We start from the raw sequence: 17,004 nt of genomic DNA, 5'->3' as shown, positions 1-17,004 counted from the left end.
CATAAATTGAAGAGAACCTCGCCTCAAAGTTCTGGGAACATTCCCTGTTCTAGGACAAAGATATGCGGGTCAGTCAGGCTTGGCATGTACTATACAAAACATCGTCCTGCATTACTGTGTTACTGTGCAAATTCAAACCCCACAAATCATCTGCTCGTTACTTCTGATAGAGCAGACTAGACCCTTGTACACAAATGAATTATGCTTGACCTCAGTCTGCTTCATGCAAATCTTCTACAGAAATGTAAAAGACTTTCATTGTCTTTTTTTTTTTTTTTACTTGTTTTGCAGTGTGAAAATAAAAATAAATAAATAAATAAATATATATATATATATATATATATATATGTGTGTGTGTGTATATATATATATATTTTGAATGTATGTTTTGTCATTTTGACGTGAAGCAAAAACTCTACCTGTGCAGTAAGACAAAATACATTCATGTTCAAGATGCATTCTTTGAAAAGTCCTAACATCGAAGTAGATTATTATTGTTAAATGAACATTTTTAATGGGCAATTTAGACCAAGTACCTATGAAGAATGTAATTTGTTTTGCTGTACATGAAGGTTTGTTTTAGCACTGTTTACATGCCTCGAGATCTTTCATCAGTTACTGTTTGTTGTCTTTACTCTTAAAATGTCATGTAACCCCCTCATTTCTTTTCTCATACTTAGTTTTGAGAAATGCAATGAAATTTCAAAGTCTTATCAAGCAGATCTCTGAACTAACTGCTTTGTTGTAGAAATTAAATATTTACAAAGTGTTTCATGTAATAGTTTTTACAATATTGTGTATTGCAGTATAATTGAAATATTGCCCAATGAGCATCCATGGCTGCAACTATCCGTTTCTAAAACAAAAAAAAATAATGCATGCTTTTACTGTCCTCTATCTTGTGCTACATACTGGTTAGCATCTTAAAATGTGTTCTAAATGGTTTGATTTTGATCTTTGCAGATTGTAAGATATATCAAATGGGGTGATTGAGTTAGCGAATGTGTGAGAGCATAAAAGGGACTTAGTGCTGCTCTAATTTCCATTCTTCTTTGCATACGAGGTGTCTTTGGCGACTGCTGGTCCGATGAGGCTGGCATTCCATCTGACCTGCCCTTCACGCCCAGTGTTTCCACCGTTATCAGTCGCCATGCCGGTCCTCTAGTCGAGAGCAGCCCACATGTCACGGCCGACCCTCAGTGGTCCCCGAGAGATAGCGGGGCGGGAGATGCAGAGGAAAGGGAAGGTGAAGGATCTGACCGTAAGAAGGAAAAGAAGAAGAAAAAGCGGAGACCCAGGGACGAGGTGTACGACTTCCCCACGGAAATGCCGAGCGAAAGTGCTTTATCCGACAGCCCCCATCAGCAATCCCCGCACAAGGAGCGAGATCGAGACGGAGGCTGGGAAGACGGAGGCCGCTTTGGAGGGAGAGTCAAGAAGCCAAAAAGCCGTAAGAAGATTCCCGAGGAATGGGCGGTCCATGCAGAGCCCTTCGTCCCTGCTTCGGCTTGCATGCCGCAGGAGTTCGCAACTGATTTCTCCCAATCGCCCCTTGAAGTCGACAGCGGACTTGTGTCGCTTTCTGAGGACTTCTCCGATGAGAGTCTCATTCCTATGTCTCTTACCCAAGATCTTCTATCCCTCACGGCCACTTCCCCACCGTCCTCAACGCATCTTGAACCTGCAATGCCTTCTCCAAAGTCTCCCGGTCGAGCCCCCGATTTATCCCCCCAGCACCCCTTGTCCATGTCATCCGGATTCAAAGATATCCTCATGGAAACAGATTCTCTTGCTTGCGACCTCAGCGACACTCAGCCTTTCGTCTCTCCTGGTGCGACCCTTGAGGAAGCAATCTTTGGACAAGATCACTCCTACACCAGCCAAGATTCACCAGTGAAGGAACCCCAGGCGTCCACCCCTGGAAGCGCTTGTTTTGTACCACCAATGGAAGCACTGATCGCGGCACCGCCGTTTTCTCCATCTGGACCTGCATGGTCTCTTAATAACCACAGTCAACCCTTTGATCTTGAAGGTGTTGCCTTTGAGACCCCGGTTCCTGCACCTCTGCCTTCGCCAAAGAGCAAAGCCCCAAAGGAACCCAAATCCAAACAAGGCAAGAAGCCCGGCTCATCCTCATCAAAGAGTCCAACCTCCCCTGAAGCAAAGTTGCCGTCTCCCCAGAATTCCGGTCTAAATCCGGCCGCTCCGCCATTCTTCCCTAGTTTTGCAGAACCTTGGGAGCTCAAAGCAGGAGCGCTCGTCACTTTGGAAGGTTTGTTTGTGGACTTTTGGGAAGTGGATCCACGTAATGCATGGCTGAGTGGATTCCAAGCCTGGGCTTGAGTGATTTAAACTGTGCACCGCAATAACTAACACATCACCCGTCAGCTGGAAGCAAGGGTCAGGGTTCGCTCAAAGCGAGCTGGCTTGGTTTTGCTTGGGTGTTTCTTCCACAATGAATGACCAACAGTGTAAACAAGCAAGAATCCCCCTTCCTCCCCATTAACCTTGTGATTCAGGGTGTACTCTACTAATCCAAACGCTTTGGTTTGCAGTTTGTCGAGGAGGCGTTGTTGTTCCCTCACAATTTTGCATCTCTGCTGTTGTGATTTGTTTCTTATACTAGCACTGGTGGCACCTAACAGTGACAATCTTCTCTCTTGGTTTCCCACCACCCCTTCATATTTCTCTTCTAGCACTTTTAGAGTGAATAAGAACCACCCTTGTCACTTTATGAATGTACACAAAGTACAATACAGATGATATTTTTTCTTTCTTTTTTCTCTTCTATGTTCCCCGACATCATCTGTTGCAACCCACCAAATAGGTAAGTCAGCATTTCTTTAGTTATTGCTTTCTCTTTATGATGTCTATTGTGGGTGCATTGTGGGATAACATCATCTACCTTTCATTCATAATTTCCTATACTTCCCATTTATTGCTGTAGTAGTCTCATGACTAGATATACTGTATGTGATGTCAATAGCGGATGCCCAACAGTGATTTGCGGCTTCAAAGCAACCAAAGGTCATTATTTGATTGTGAAAGTTGGCAATATGAGGCAATTTGGGTGGTTGAGAGTGTTGGTGATGCAAGACTTTAACTCTATGCATATTTGTAATGATGCTACAACCAAGAGCAGATTGTGAAATGCTAGCGATGCAATTGGCGACATGCACTGATATAATCATTTAAAATAATGCCTTTTTGAAGTAGTTTGTAATGGAAATGAACTACAGTAGTTAACACAAGTGGATCAAAAAAGTTGTCCTAAGACAAGAACACATTTTGGTTTTAGGTTTTAGAACAATGAAACCTATGATGAAAGTTTTGATCCACTTCAAATGTTAAATAGTTGTAGTTTGTATCTCAAGTCCAAATTAAGTGAATTGGAATGTGGTACAGAAAGCCCTTGTAGCTCGATAAACAGTTTACTAGCTTGTTTTCAGTAAAGCATTTATAAGTTACATGTAAACTAGATTCACGAGTGCCATCTGTAAAAATTTATCGTAAAATGGCAGGATGTTTAGTTTCAAGCTATTGAAGTCAACATGAAATTAAAAGTTGACTTTGTTTACTTAGAGTACTTTTTTGTGCTATTCAGTTCCTATTGGCATTTCACCATTGTTTTAAATAAAAAAAGTGTGCTTTACTTTGAAATGCATGAGATTGTAGAAATAAATTGGTCTGCAAATACTGTTTCATGTAATAACCTTAGCACAACGTAAGCTACACAACTGCAGAAACACGCAGTGTAGTATCTGAGAATGACCGGTTTTAGATTCTCTGTGTGTGTGTGTGTGTGCTGCTTTTGTGAAAAGTCAGGACATAGATGTGTATAATAACAAAGGTATGGCAGGTATTACAAGGTGAAGGTGACTTTTCAGGACATTGACCCATGTCCCCACTTTTCAAAACGCTTATAAATCACACAGAGTGAGGTTTTTGGGGAAAGTTGAAATGCACAGTCTCCTGTAAGGGGTAGGTTTAGGTGTAGGGCAATAGCACATACAGTAAGTACAGTATAAAAACCATTACGCCAATGGAATGTCCCCACTTTTCACAAAAACGAACGTGTGTGTGTGTTTGAGCACGTCTGACACAGCTGTCTCTTTTAGTTCTCTGTAATTTTCGGCTCTTTCTCCAGTGGGGAGGGACTCTGTCACTAAGGGAGCTACTTATACACTCCGGGAGACAGGACATCAGCGTTCGGTGTCAGACTTCCCAACATGCAAATTAATGACAGTGTACCGTAAAGTGTGTGTGTGTGTGTGTGGTACTATGAGCTCATGAGATGAGAATAGGGAAACTGTAAGCTCAGTGTCAAATATCGCATTAGAGTGAATTCTATTAATCCATGTTGTGTTGCCTGCAGTAATACTCCATTTGGTGTTTCTTACTGCGGTAAATGTTTTAGTAAAAGAGTGACTGAGCAGAAGTCTTCAGCAGTTCTAGAAAATACACTTATGGTTTACACCATATGGATCATCTTTCTTGTGATCAGTGTATTGTGAATGACTAATTTTAGTTAATTTTTGTAATTTTGTGCATTTATCATTTTAGTTAGTCATTTAGTTATTTTTTCATATTTTTTATATATATTTATTTATTTATTGCATAATTTATTATACATTCCTCAGGGCTCCAGACTGCGACCAAGACCATTTGTTCTGCCGATACAAGTACATTTTGTGTGCGGTCGCACTGGCGCGAACACCGCGTTGTTCAACTCGCGCTGCCAGTAAAGCTTAGTGCTGTACTGTCAAATGTAAACATGAAATAAACAAGAAATGAACATGTAATAGCCTGTTATTAGTAACTGCACTTATTAATGCAAAACGATTGTAGCCTAATTTGATCATATATGTGTGTGTTTTATATATATATATTTATATTTATTTATTTATTTTTTATTTGTCATAATCCCTATATATATATATATATATATATATATATATATATATATATATATATATATATATATATATATATATATATATATATATATATATATATATATATATATATATATATATATATATATAATTTTTTTTTTTTTTTTTGTCATATCCTCTGAAATTAAAAGAGTACTGCACATTGTAATTTCTATGAGTTAAGTCTATTTATTATCAAAGCATTTGTCAGTAATACAGTAATAAAATGGGGAAATATGTGTGATTGCATTGCAGGCTGATTTAAGGTGTGCCCCTAAACTTTCGGCTTGTGCTCCTAAAAATGTTCAGTCAGGGCTTCAGTGCTCCTCGTAAAAATAGTTTGTCTGGGGTCCTCTAAAAATACCCAGTATCCATCAATAGCATGTTTCAAGGACGCATCTTTAATGTTTTTGTTGAGGACTTTTCAAAGTAAGATTTGTGAGTGAGTACATCCTGTGAGCATCTCTGAATGCCGCTGATTGTTTCGGGTCGTGATGTCTTTTGTGTGGTTGTGCTCTTGTGAATCTGCGAGCCGCTGGTGACGGCCAGAGATGTTGATTGTGACTTTGAGTAGCATGTGTTGTTATGAATGGAGGAGTGTTAACACACACACACACACACACAGAGACGCTCAGAGTGACTCAGCTCTGCTTTTGTTCAGACAGACGCTTGTGATGGGAAAAACAGACACTTGAGTTTAGTTGTTTCTCTGAGAATCTGATGTTTTAGTTGCCGGTTTACATTTTATAGAGATTCATTTGTGTTTTTAAACGGGTGTTTGAGCTATTTTATTGTGTCGTTTAAGCATTCGAATTTTGCTATTTAGTGCATGCTTAAAAACTAACAACACAATAAGGATGCTTATTTTTTTTCATTTTGGCTCCATCTAAATAATGGGTTTCAAAATGACTGTTGACTTTAACAACTCTTCACTCACACTGACCTGATTACAGCGCATTGAATTGCTGTTCACATACAACCGTTGTTCTCAGATCATTCTCAAGAGAGGCGTTCTGTTTATTTTCATTTACCCGGTTCACAGTTTTTCATTGCTCTTTTTTTAATTGGAAGATGAAGTCTAGTCAGAATTGCTTGAGGGTTAGTGTTTTTGTTTTGTTTCTTTTTTTTATGTGCATACTTTGTTTGTTGCATTGCTTTCATGAGTGTTTTTTAAAATTTTTGTCCATTTGGTAATTTAGAAATGAACAGTCAGAAAAATCCATTTAGTGTTTACTGCAACATTTTTCTCCTTTAATGTCTGATTTTTAGTATCCTACTCAAAAAGAGAGGAGAAAGCACCAAGTGTGGCAAATATTCAATATTGCATTAGAGTTGAAATGTAGTGAAACACATTCTGCATTGTTAAATTTGGTCGTACTCCATCTACCTGTTTGGTTTGTGTTTTCTTTTTTTTTTTTTTCCATATCTGTGTCATACATAGTAAAAGCTCTGAAACAGGCCAGTAGATTTGAGTGTAGTGTCTGGAAGCAGATGTGAGGTGTATTTTTAGAGGCCAGAGATTTCGTGAGGTTGTGAGTGTCAGCACAGGACTCAACAGAGAGGATCTTGCATAAGTAAACCCTGCTGAGATCCTTCACAGGGTGAAGACAGAGAAAGATGGGCGTACAGGCCCACCAGCCTCTTAGCAGCAAAACAGCCTCTAGAGTCGATGTTTGACAGCGATGCAGCGCGAAAGCTCCCGGGTCTCCAGCACACGCCTTTTTTTTGTTGTTTTGCTGTTGGTGTTATGATGCAGTGTGATTGTGGTGAAGGACAGAATATTTTTCCCTGCACAGGAGTCAGGAAAAGAAATAATGTAGCACTAGATGATCTGTAGATATTGGCACTGGCTACTGATCTATACTGGTTGATCATCGCAGACCTGAACTAGCAGCTCAAATTGAATTAATTGATGTGCATATACATATTCGCTACCGTTCAAAAGCTTAGGGTGAAAGATGTCTCTTTTGTTCACCAAGGGTGCATTTATTTGATCAAAAACACAGTAAACAATGTGTAATATTACTAGAATTTAAAAGAAGTGTTTTCTATGGGAATATCTGTTAAACTGTAATTTATTTCTGTGATGCGCAGCTGTATTTTCAGCATCATTACTCCAGTCTTCCTTCAGAAATCACTCTAAGATGCTGATTTGCTGCTCAAGAAATATTTCTGATTATTATCAATGTTGAAAACAGTTGTGCTGCTATCAATATTTTTGTGGAAACTGATGCATTTTATTTTTCAGGATTCACAGATGAATAGAAAGTTCAAAAGAACAGCATTTATTTGAAATTTGAACATTGTAAAAGTTGTAAAACAAGTTTTTAATGTCACTTTTGATCAATTTAATGCATCCTTACTCAATAAAAATAGTAAGTTGTTCTCAATGACGCCACATTTTTGAGCAGCAGTTGTTTGTAAGGTGGCGTCATTAGCTTTGGCATTGTGTGCTGTTATTCAGAGTCTATTCAAGCTGAAATGAACGTCTCTGTTCTTGGCGCACTTCCAATTTTGACAGTTTTCAAGTGTGTATGTGCTGAGAATGAATTGGTATCTAGCAGCATCGCTAAGCATTATTTTGCCACGATGAGATGAACATTTACCCCATTGTTGTTCTGCGTTAGTGCGTCACTGAATTCAGATAGATTCGGAAGGTCAAAGGTCCTGATAATCAGAGCGTTTGAGAGCAGCAGAATGATGGAGCCGTAAAGGTCAACGCATCGACTGTTGTAAACACAAACTGCCTCCAGGGAGGGCGTGGAGTCTGTCTCGTTTCCATGGCGACTGAAAAGATGCTGATGTTTCCATGGTAACAAGGACAGATGCTGAGAAAGTGCGGCTGCCATGTGACTTTTTCAGTCAGAGTCTTTTTGTCATAAGATGTTGTAGTGTGTGCTCAACATCACTGATAATATTCTTCTGTATTTTCACAAATGTGTTTTAATTATGCAGATATGTAAATGAGGCAGCCCGGGGCCGGTTTCTGCAACAGTTGCTGTAGCTTCGGTAGGCGGTAGGAAAAAAGCGAACAGGCTGCGATCAACAGAATAATTAGCGTCTGCTCATCGATGCAGGAGACTCACTGCAGTCTGAACGATTTAGATTTAAACAGGAAAAAAAAAAAAAAACCTATTCCCAGCTCACATGAATGCCATCACTTCAGTGAAATGCTATTATACTACCTGTTAGTCTGCTATTTATGTAGTGATTCATTCGTTTTGTCCTTTATTTTTTTGCCGTTTCTGTTGTAATTACTTCCAGAAACATATATTGGGTTAAAATAAGATGAAATGCAGAGTTTATCTGCTTTTAAAGCTTCAATCTAGTGCATCTGTGTTGTATAAAATTGTTTTGTCATTAGATCAAACTGTTTTTTAAACTTGTACTTTTTTTGGTATTGATTTGCATTTTAAGTTTTTATAATCAATATTTATCCCTCTGAGATCTTTGAGGGGTTGTTGCAATGCATTCTGGGATTGTATATTTCTAATTTTTTTTTTTTTTTTTAAGAAATTAATACTTTTGCTCAGCAAGGACACATTAAATTGATGAAAAGTAACAGTAAAGACATGTATAATGTTGCAAAGGATTTTCGGTTTTGGAACTTTCTTTTCATTAAAAAATCCTGAAAAATTAAAGTGTCACAGTTTCCACAAAAATGTTGTGCAGCACAACTGTTTTCAACATTGATAATAATCAGAAATGTTTCTTGAGCAGCAAATCAGCATATTAGAATGATTTCTGAAGATCATGTGACACTGAAGACTGGAGAAATGATGCGCATCACAGAAATCAATTACATTTGAACAGATATTCACATAGAAAATGCTTATTTTAAATTGGAATAATATTTCACAATTTTTGATCAAATCATTGCATCCTTGGTGAGCAGAATACATTTCTTTCAAAAACATTTAAAAAACCCAACGTTAGTGTGCCATTTAAATGGTCTCTAAGCAGCACACTACATTTTCGTGGAAGATCACAGCCCTTGAGTTTCTCTCAGTAGTAAGAATGATTGATGCTTACTGGAGTTTCTTTTCAGAGTATAAATAGCAGCATTGAACGATTCAACAGCTCATGTTGAGTGATACTTTAGTTGATGCTGAAAAATGTTGTGTAAAAGACTGCAGTTTAATTGATCTGTCTCCCCTTCAGACAAACTATTGAACATCTGAGCACGTGGTATGAAGTGAACAGGGACAGAGAAAGAGCAGCTCTCCTGATGTGTGTTTGCTGGACTGGATTACTGATTGTAAAGCCTGTGGCAGAGGCTGCGTGCGGCTGTGAGTCTCAGAGCTGGTCAAAGAATTGATCTGACTGAACCAAAAGAGCCTATTTATGTCTCAAACTCAGAGAATGGTGAGTTTGGATTGGAAAGCCGTTATAGAGCTTAGTGCTTACGGCAAGACACGTAAGTCACTTTTAGTGATGGAATTTACTAGGGAGGAATTTACAGCTGGAATAAAGCTGGTTTTGGGCTGGTCCTCAGCAGGGGTATTTGTTGCTAAAACCATGAAAAAATAAATAAAGCTATTAATAATAAAAATGACAGACACAGAACAAAATTATTAAATGCAATAAACAACAAATAAATAAAATCTAATTCAAAATATTTACAAGAAATTTAATAGTATATCAGTCATTCTAAAAGCAACTTTTCTTATTTTTTAGTGTAAGTTGAAGTAATAAAATAACTAATACTAAATAAACAAACTTAATAAAAGAAACTATATAGATGTATAAAAATAGTAAAAATGACAAAAACACTAAACAAAAATACTAAAACTTTAAAATGAAAAAGAACAGAAAATGTAGATAAAATCAAATTGAAAAATATTAGAAAAATATATAATAGTACATCAGTGATTCTAAAGGCAGCATTTTTCAATTCTGTTTAGTTGAAGTTGTAATAAAATAACTAATATTAAAAACTATATAAACATGAAAAAAAAATAATTTATAAAAATTACAAAAACAAAATAAAAATACTAAAACTTGAACTAAAATTACAATGAAAACTAAAGGGTAAAAATAAAATCTGATTCAAAATAGTAACACAAATATTAACAAAATATATAATGGTATATCAATGATTCTATAAAAAAAAAACTTTTTTTTTTAGTTTATATTGAAGTAATAAAATAACTGTAAAAATTAATTACTATATAGACATTCACAAAACTAAAATTAATAAAAATGACAAAAACACACAACAGAAAAACTACAACTTGGTCTAAAATTCCAATGAAAACTAATAAAAAAAAAAATAGTATATCAGTGATGGTAAAATAACACTAGTCATCTGGCTTTTCCCATAATTCCCATAATCCCACTCAACATTACTCGACCTTACTCACTCGCTCTGTGTTTTTGGACACCGGCGTTCTTCAGAGCCGCTCGCGGTGACAAGACTCCTGTTGCCATGGCGACGGGAGGCAGTTGCTTGGGAGACCTAAGGAAGCAGGGCTACCAAGGAAACAATGTTGGCTCATAGGAGGAGGGGTGATGTGCTAAAAATAGCATCTGGGTAGACGGTTGTTGGCTTTATGTTCTCGCAGCTTCCCGACTTCATCTCTTTTCGACCACCTGTGTGTTTCTGCTGTGACATTGATAAATGTCTTCAGCCGCTGCACTAAACCTCCACCTGCTCTTTTTATATCCCTGCTTCTGCTGCTGCTTTAGGATCTCATTCCTAACATCAGTTACTAGAAGAAAATCTTGTAGTGTAATTAAAGTCTGCATGCTTCAGCAAACTCCACGGCTGCGTTTATTTGTGATTCTGCTGTCCGTTTGAATCTGTGTTTGGCATTTTTCATCAGTATGTAAGTCGCTTCGAGCCTTATGCTACATAACCCATCATGTAGGTCAGCCAAGCGACCGTACATACATGTAGGTCAGGCTGTATGTTGGCACTGGACGCTGCTGGCCCTCATTTCTGTTTGATGGCTTTGTTCAAACAGGCAGCGAATATTTTATTTATTTTTTACTTAATTTTTTTATTTTAAACATCCGTTTTGATTGATTTAACACTTCTTAAATCTGTTTAGATTTTCAGACAACAGAAAATCTACACAGCTTTGATTTGTATTCAGTCAATCTTTTTTTTTTTTTGTGGTGACTGGTTGAACATTCATTCATTCATTCAAGTAAAAATCTGTTTACATTTTATTTTTGAGCCATTTATTTAATTACTTACTCTACTTACTAATTTTATTTATTTATTTACTTATTTGTTCATTCACTCATCACGTCCAACTAAAAGCTGTTTGCATTTTATTTTAAGATATTTATTTAACTCATCAAACTCACATCTGTTCAGATATTATTTTTGTTCAGACAACAGAAAATCTAAATATGCTTGGTTTGTTCAAACAGGCAGCACATTATTTTCAAAACTTCATTTATTTGTGTACAATCAGAGTATTTTTTTTGTTTTTGTTTATTGTATTCATTTTTTTTCTATCCTCATTTTTTTTTTTTCAACTGGTCCTAGCCACAGTTATATGTGGTTTAAAGTCCTTTTAGAAATACCTCCTTTGTCTTTGTCTTTTCTTTTCTTTTTTTTCTTTTTTAATTGACTTTTTATTGCAAAAGCAGCTACGCTGAAAAAAAAGTCAATAATCCAAATTCAAAATATTTCGAGCAGAATATTTTTGCTCATGTCAATCTGCACAGGATTTATTTATTTATTCATTTATTTTTTACACATTTTTGTTTTAGGATTTTAAAGGGGAATGAAAACAGGTTCTTTCCATACATTATTGATGGCAGATTTAGCACACAGTGCCGTATCGTCCTGGTTCAGTGTGAGTTCAATACCAGACAGGCGTCTTTCAGTTGTGCTTATGTAACGGGGCCGGTGGGTCTCAGTCCGGGGTCAGATGAGATCATCCCTACAGTGTCTCTGTCCCTGACGGCCTGGACACACTCGCGTGGGGACGCGGGATTGATTTGACACGTTCAGTGGACGGGCGCTCAGTGAGCCTCACAGAGACACAGACGTGAAGCACTTCTGAACTGTGCAAGCGCCGATTCCCTGAGATAAATGCATGATGAAAACCATTTCTGTTTGAGTGAATCCAGGGATTCTTACGACATTTTTAGCAGTGCTTAATAAGGCAAGCATAACATTGCAACAGCTTTTGGTTGGTTAAAGAGATGGAAATGGGATGAGGATGGGAAGTTGAGGAAGCGAGCTAATTCGTATCGTGAAGTAGCATCATTTTTCATCTGTTGAATGTGTTTGAAGACGCCCTTCAACCTAAATCATCTGATAATTGTCATCCCGAGCGCTTGTGTAAGCCGGTTCATTCGCGGGTCACAATCTCGAGGCTGGTGGGATATATGTTCTACTGAAACAACAGTTGCTGATGGAGGAAATTAGGCTCAGAAATGACAGTACTTATGTAACCTGATGGACGCTTTGTCTGCTTGCATTAACAATGCATTGAAGGTGTGCTGACAAAGCGTCTCTATGTTGTGAGTGTTTTTTTGTTTGAATTAGACCAGCATGAAATATTCATGACAAAACTTACCAAGCAGTTCACATATTTCGTCTTTGTTGAACAGTGACGTCTCTGAATGGCCAAAGCATGGGAAGAGTTTGTGTCACTTCTTCACTACTTTGGTGGAATGTTCTGGATTCAGTGTCGTGTCGATTCTAGCAACAACTTCTGTGAAAGTATCATTATGTTTGTTTTGATTCCAGCACATTGCTTTAAGTCTCGTTTGTATTTATTTATTTAAAAATAAATTAATCATATTAATGTTTTATTATTTAGTATTGGTACTAAATACTGTATACAAATAAATAAATAAATAAATAAATAAATATATATATATATATATATATATATATATATATATATATATATATATATATATATATATATATATATATATATATATATATATATAATTAATTATGTTAATACTACTACTAATACTAATAATATAAAATATTTTATACATTTAATAAAATAAATAGGCATTCATTTTAATTGTAATAATTAGTAGTTAATTGTTTAATTTATTATTAATTATAATAATAATAATAATAACATATTCCTCTGAGCTGAGTAAAGGGTTTAAAACCAGTGTTTTCTGGTCATCAGGCATTGTTCTATTTTAGTTTATTCATTGTTTTTTCACTTTTCGTTCTCTGATTGGAGCACTCTTAAAAAAAATTAAAAATCCATAAAAACAGGGCGTAATGTACTGTATTACTTTGAAGGAGTTTTCTGTAATTATTTTTTACAGGTGTTTTACCTGTTTTGTTTTTACATTTTACATGGCATTGCATTGTCTTTTAGATTTCATTGAAATGTCTGTAAAATGCAGGTAAAATGTCCCGGTAATGAGCTGCCAGGACTTTTTCTGTTATTTTACGCATTTATTTCTTACAGTGAGGAATGATGTTGTGTTTCTGATGAGTCATGCACAGGCACATGTTGCTGTGGCAGGAAGTGCAACAATAAAGACAATTAAAAGACAACAACAAAGACCATCACATATTTAGAGACATCTAACAGTATAAACTCAACACAGACAACAGGTGAAGATTAAAAACTGTATACAAGAGGAAAAAATAATCTCATTGTTTAGGCATATCATCCATATGCAAATCTGTGCCTCCGATAATCTAATACTGATATAGTCTGTATGTCTGGAAATTTCCAGACTGATTATGTTACCCAAAAAGACTTACGATAGATGTGCGCGCTCTCTGAAATATTGTGTGCAAATGAATGTTCATTAAGCCCTTCCTCATTTTGCATGCATGTAGCCTCAGGGATGATAGTAGTGTGTCACTATCAGAGAGAGGAGGGAGGAAAAGATGGATGCAGAGAGGACAACGTGGAGAAAACCAGAGAGGCACAGAGGAAGGAGGGAGCTGGTTTTGGAACAGCGAATGAACAGCCACATTACGAGGCATGTGATTCCTGCCATGGCAAAAGGCTGGCTGATAGAGAGAGAGAGAGAGAGAGAGAGAGACACGCTTCCAGCCGGATCTCAGTGCTGCTTAGTCTGCTGTTGTGTCCAGAAGCAGCAGAGAAGGTTACGTTGTGAGGTTACAAGTCAGACAGACATTTACATATTAACACAGGAAAAGGACTAAGACACAAAAACACCCAAACCAGAAGCAGAGACAGAGGAATTGAAGCATGTCCTCTCTCTCGAACCAACAACCGGCGTCTCCGTTCTCAGAATATAGTGAGCTATGTAAAGTCCCATCAATGTCCACATCCGCCACCCCTCCGGGATGGGACTGGCAGCACGGAGACCTCGGGGCACCGCCGAGTTTTGGAGGTGGACTTCGAGCAACAGGAATGACAGATGAGGACAAGCTATGCTTTTACGAGTCTCCTTCTGAGCTCAACGTTCCCGGGCGAGGAGCCGTTCCAACAAGCATGTCGTTTGGCAGCACCGGGGACAGTCCAGAAAGCCTCTCGTCCTCGTCTCCATCGGCTGCGTCTCCTGGAAGATTCGCGGCTTGCACTGCGGACAACAATGGCATGATGCTTCTGGAATCACCTGCGGGACACAACGAAGTTCTGTCGCCTCTCGAACCCTCGAAACCAGCTCCGTTCTCCGGATTGCTTCTGGAACAGAGTCCCAGCACACCGTCGCCCCGAACGCCTCCAAACTACTGCGTCATTGGCGTGGTCAACGATAGTTACCTGGAGAGCAAAGACGAGCGGCCGAAGGCTGAAGGGTCATCGCATGAAAGCGAGGAAGAGGAAGACCTTGAGCCTTCCTTCATGGGAAGAGCCGAGCAACAGAGGAAGGCGATGAGGCGAGCGATGTCCGAGTGTTCGCACCTTTCCGTACCTGCCAGTCTCGAGCTCCCGGATAAGTATCCCGGCGGAGGCGTTCTTGACAAGTTGCCTTCCCCCATCGGAGGACCTCGTCGCCAGCATGCAGGGGCTATGAAACGCTCTCTAACCGTAGCCGACGATCAACCTCCGACCCCGCCGCCAACCCTATCGGCCACTCGTAATGACCTACGGAACGATATCGAACTACATTTCCCCACTTTCTCCACACGCAAAGACCAAAGCAGCTTTCCCCTCTCGCCTGTAGAAGACCTGTTGGAGGGACCGTTCATTGACAAGGACCAAGGAGTCGTTCTACCCGTGCCGGTGACAACACGTGCCCTTAATGGGACTTGCAACAACGCTGGAGACAAAATCGACACGATTGCTGAGGCGTTTGAGGGTAGGTGATGGTGAAGCGAGAGTCAGTTTTGAGCTGTAGGATACAGACCGGCTTTTACTGGTGCAATATGAGGTGAGCAATGTGATCGAGAGAAGCGTAATTGCTCTTAGAAACAAAGAAATTAAGGTTTGGAAAGCATGTTTCAATGGGTTTTTGCAATGATGCCATTGAAGAACCATTTGGGTTCCCCCAAGAACCTTTAGTAAAATAACCGTTTTTTCTTACACTCTTAAAAATCATGGTTCTTTATTGGCATCCATGGTTCCATGAAGAACTATTAACATGCATGAAAAAAATGGTTGTTTTGGAATTGAATGGAACCTTTTCCCAGTATAAACAAGCTTTTATGCATTGATAGTAAAGATTCTTCATGGAACCATGGATGCCAATGAGGATCCTTTATTTTTAAGAGTGTATGAAATTGGATTTATTGAGTCAATATGATGAGACATCGAAAGAAGCATGGCATAATTTTTCATACAAACAAAGAAATTAAGGTTTGGAAAGTATGTGCTGATGTATTTCATTCTTGAATAAAGGTTCTAAAACGTTTTTTTTTTTTTTTTGCAGCGATGCCATATAAGAATTATTTAGGATTTCTCAAAGAACCTTTAGTGAACAGTTCCTAAAATAACTATTTTTTATAGTCTTAAAAATAAAGCTTCTTTATTGCCATATTTTGCACATTTAACATTCTTCACACTAATAAAAAAAAAAAAAAAAAGATTCTTAAAATGTAACCTTTTTCAAGTATGAAGAACCTGTTGTGCATTGATGCAAAAAAGGTTCTTCATGAAACCATGGATGCCTATAAGAAACCTTTATTTTAAAAAAAGTGCAATTAATTGGGTTTGAGTCAGTATGATGAGACATGAGTCCTAGACTGCGTCTTTCTGATGGGTAGCGGTGGCAGAAGTGGGTGATTTATGTAGTGTCTCTGTTCTGTGTGTACGGCACTATCACGCCACTGCCAACGCATGCTCATTACTCATTCCAGATGAGCAGCCGACAGCGTAAGTCATTTCTGTCCCGATTTCCTCGAGTAAAACCTGCCCCTCGGCAAATCCAGGTCAGAAACTCTCATCAACCTGCACCGCATTTTTAATGATGGGTAGAGCTCCAGAAATCTCCAGCTGCACCCTACAACGGTTAACGCTTATGAGTTTAGTTTTTTTGTTGAAATAGTAATTCACTGGATGGGTGTGTTAAATAGTCTAGTTTAATCCCTTAGTTGTCTTCTGGCTGGTTGACAGATAGTGAAAATGCATCGTAGCGAATGTCTGAATGAAACATTCAGGAAGCAAACAAAAGATTAAATCATTGGTGCAATGCCTTTGATAAATGGAAAAGCAGGTGCAGATAATATAAAGTGTGGATTAGTGCTAATGATGGTGAGTCATGGATGGATGCTTGTTGCACACTAGTTTTCGGTTTGCAGTTATTAATGCAGGATGTTTGTGATTTTCTTGTAGTAATTTGTGTTGATTTGGAGATTTTAAGTAAAATGGGAGTGTCTGGAGGTGGGTGTAACAGAAGATCACGTGATCTGTGTGCATTGAATTCACAAGACTTGCTTTTACAGTTTGAACATTTAACAAAGATGACAGTAGTACTTGAACTTCCAACAGTTATATTATCCAAAAAGTTGGCATTGCATAATGAAATTGTATTTGAGACACTTTGCACTTTTCAAAAACATCAAAGTAAATGAGAAGCATTGTGAAAAATACGGTATCTACAATCTCAGAAGGATTTGGTTTATCAAAGGACACACGGAAACTGAAGGTAATTTTCAGTTCCAGTCGTTTTTGCAGAAATCTGTGAAAACTAGTCCCGTCAGGCTAGT

The 17,004-nt window shown here is 38.0% G+C and overlaps 1 protein-coding gene across 6 annotated transcripts in view; it reads left to right on the top strand.

Annotated features, from left to right (window-relative positions):
- The window catches only part of LOC131532940 (microtubule-associated protein 4), a 72,156-nt gene that overhangs the window by 35,304 nt on the left and 19,848 nt on the right, over positions 1-17,004 (top strand). For 5 of the 6 annotated variants that reach the window (XM_058764830.1, XM_058764829.1, XM_058764832.1 and 2 more), the window contains one exon: positions 1,064-2,272. The exons of the other annotated variant lie outside the window; for it this stretch is intronic. In XM_058764830.1, coding sequence (XP_058620813.1) covers positions 1,064-2,272 — 1,209 coding nt within the window. The remainder of the gene's footprint in view (positions 1-1,063; positions 2,273-17,004) is intronic. 6 annotated transcript variants of the gene reach the window in all.

The sequence above is a fragment of the Onychostoma macrolepis genome, chromosome 24 (assembly GCF_012432095.1).
Source record: "Onychostoma macrolepis isolate SWU-2019 chromosome 24, ASM1243209v1, whole genome shotgun sequence".
In the NCBI taxonomy this organism is placed as follows: domain Eukaryota; kingdom Metazoa; phylum Chordata; class Actinopteri; order Cypriniformes; family Cyprinidae; genus Onychostoma; species Onychostoma macrolepis.
This window is presented reverse-complemented; position numbering and strand designations above follow the sequence as displayed.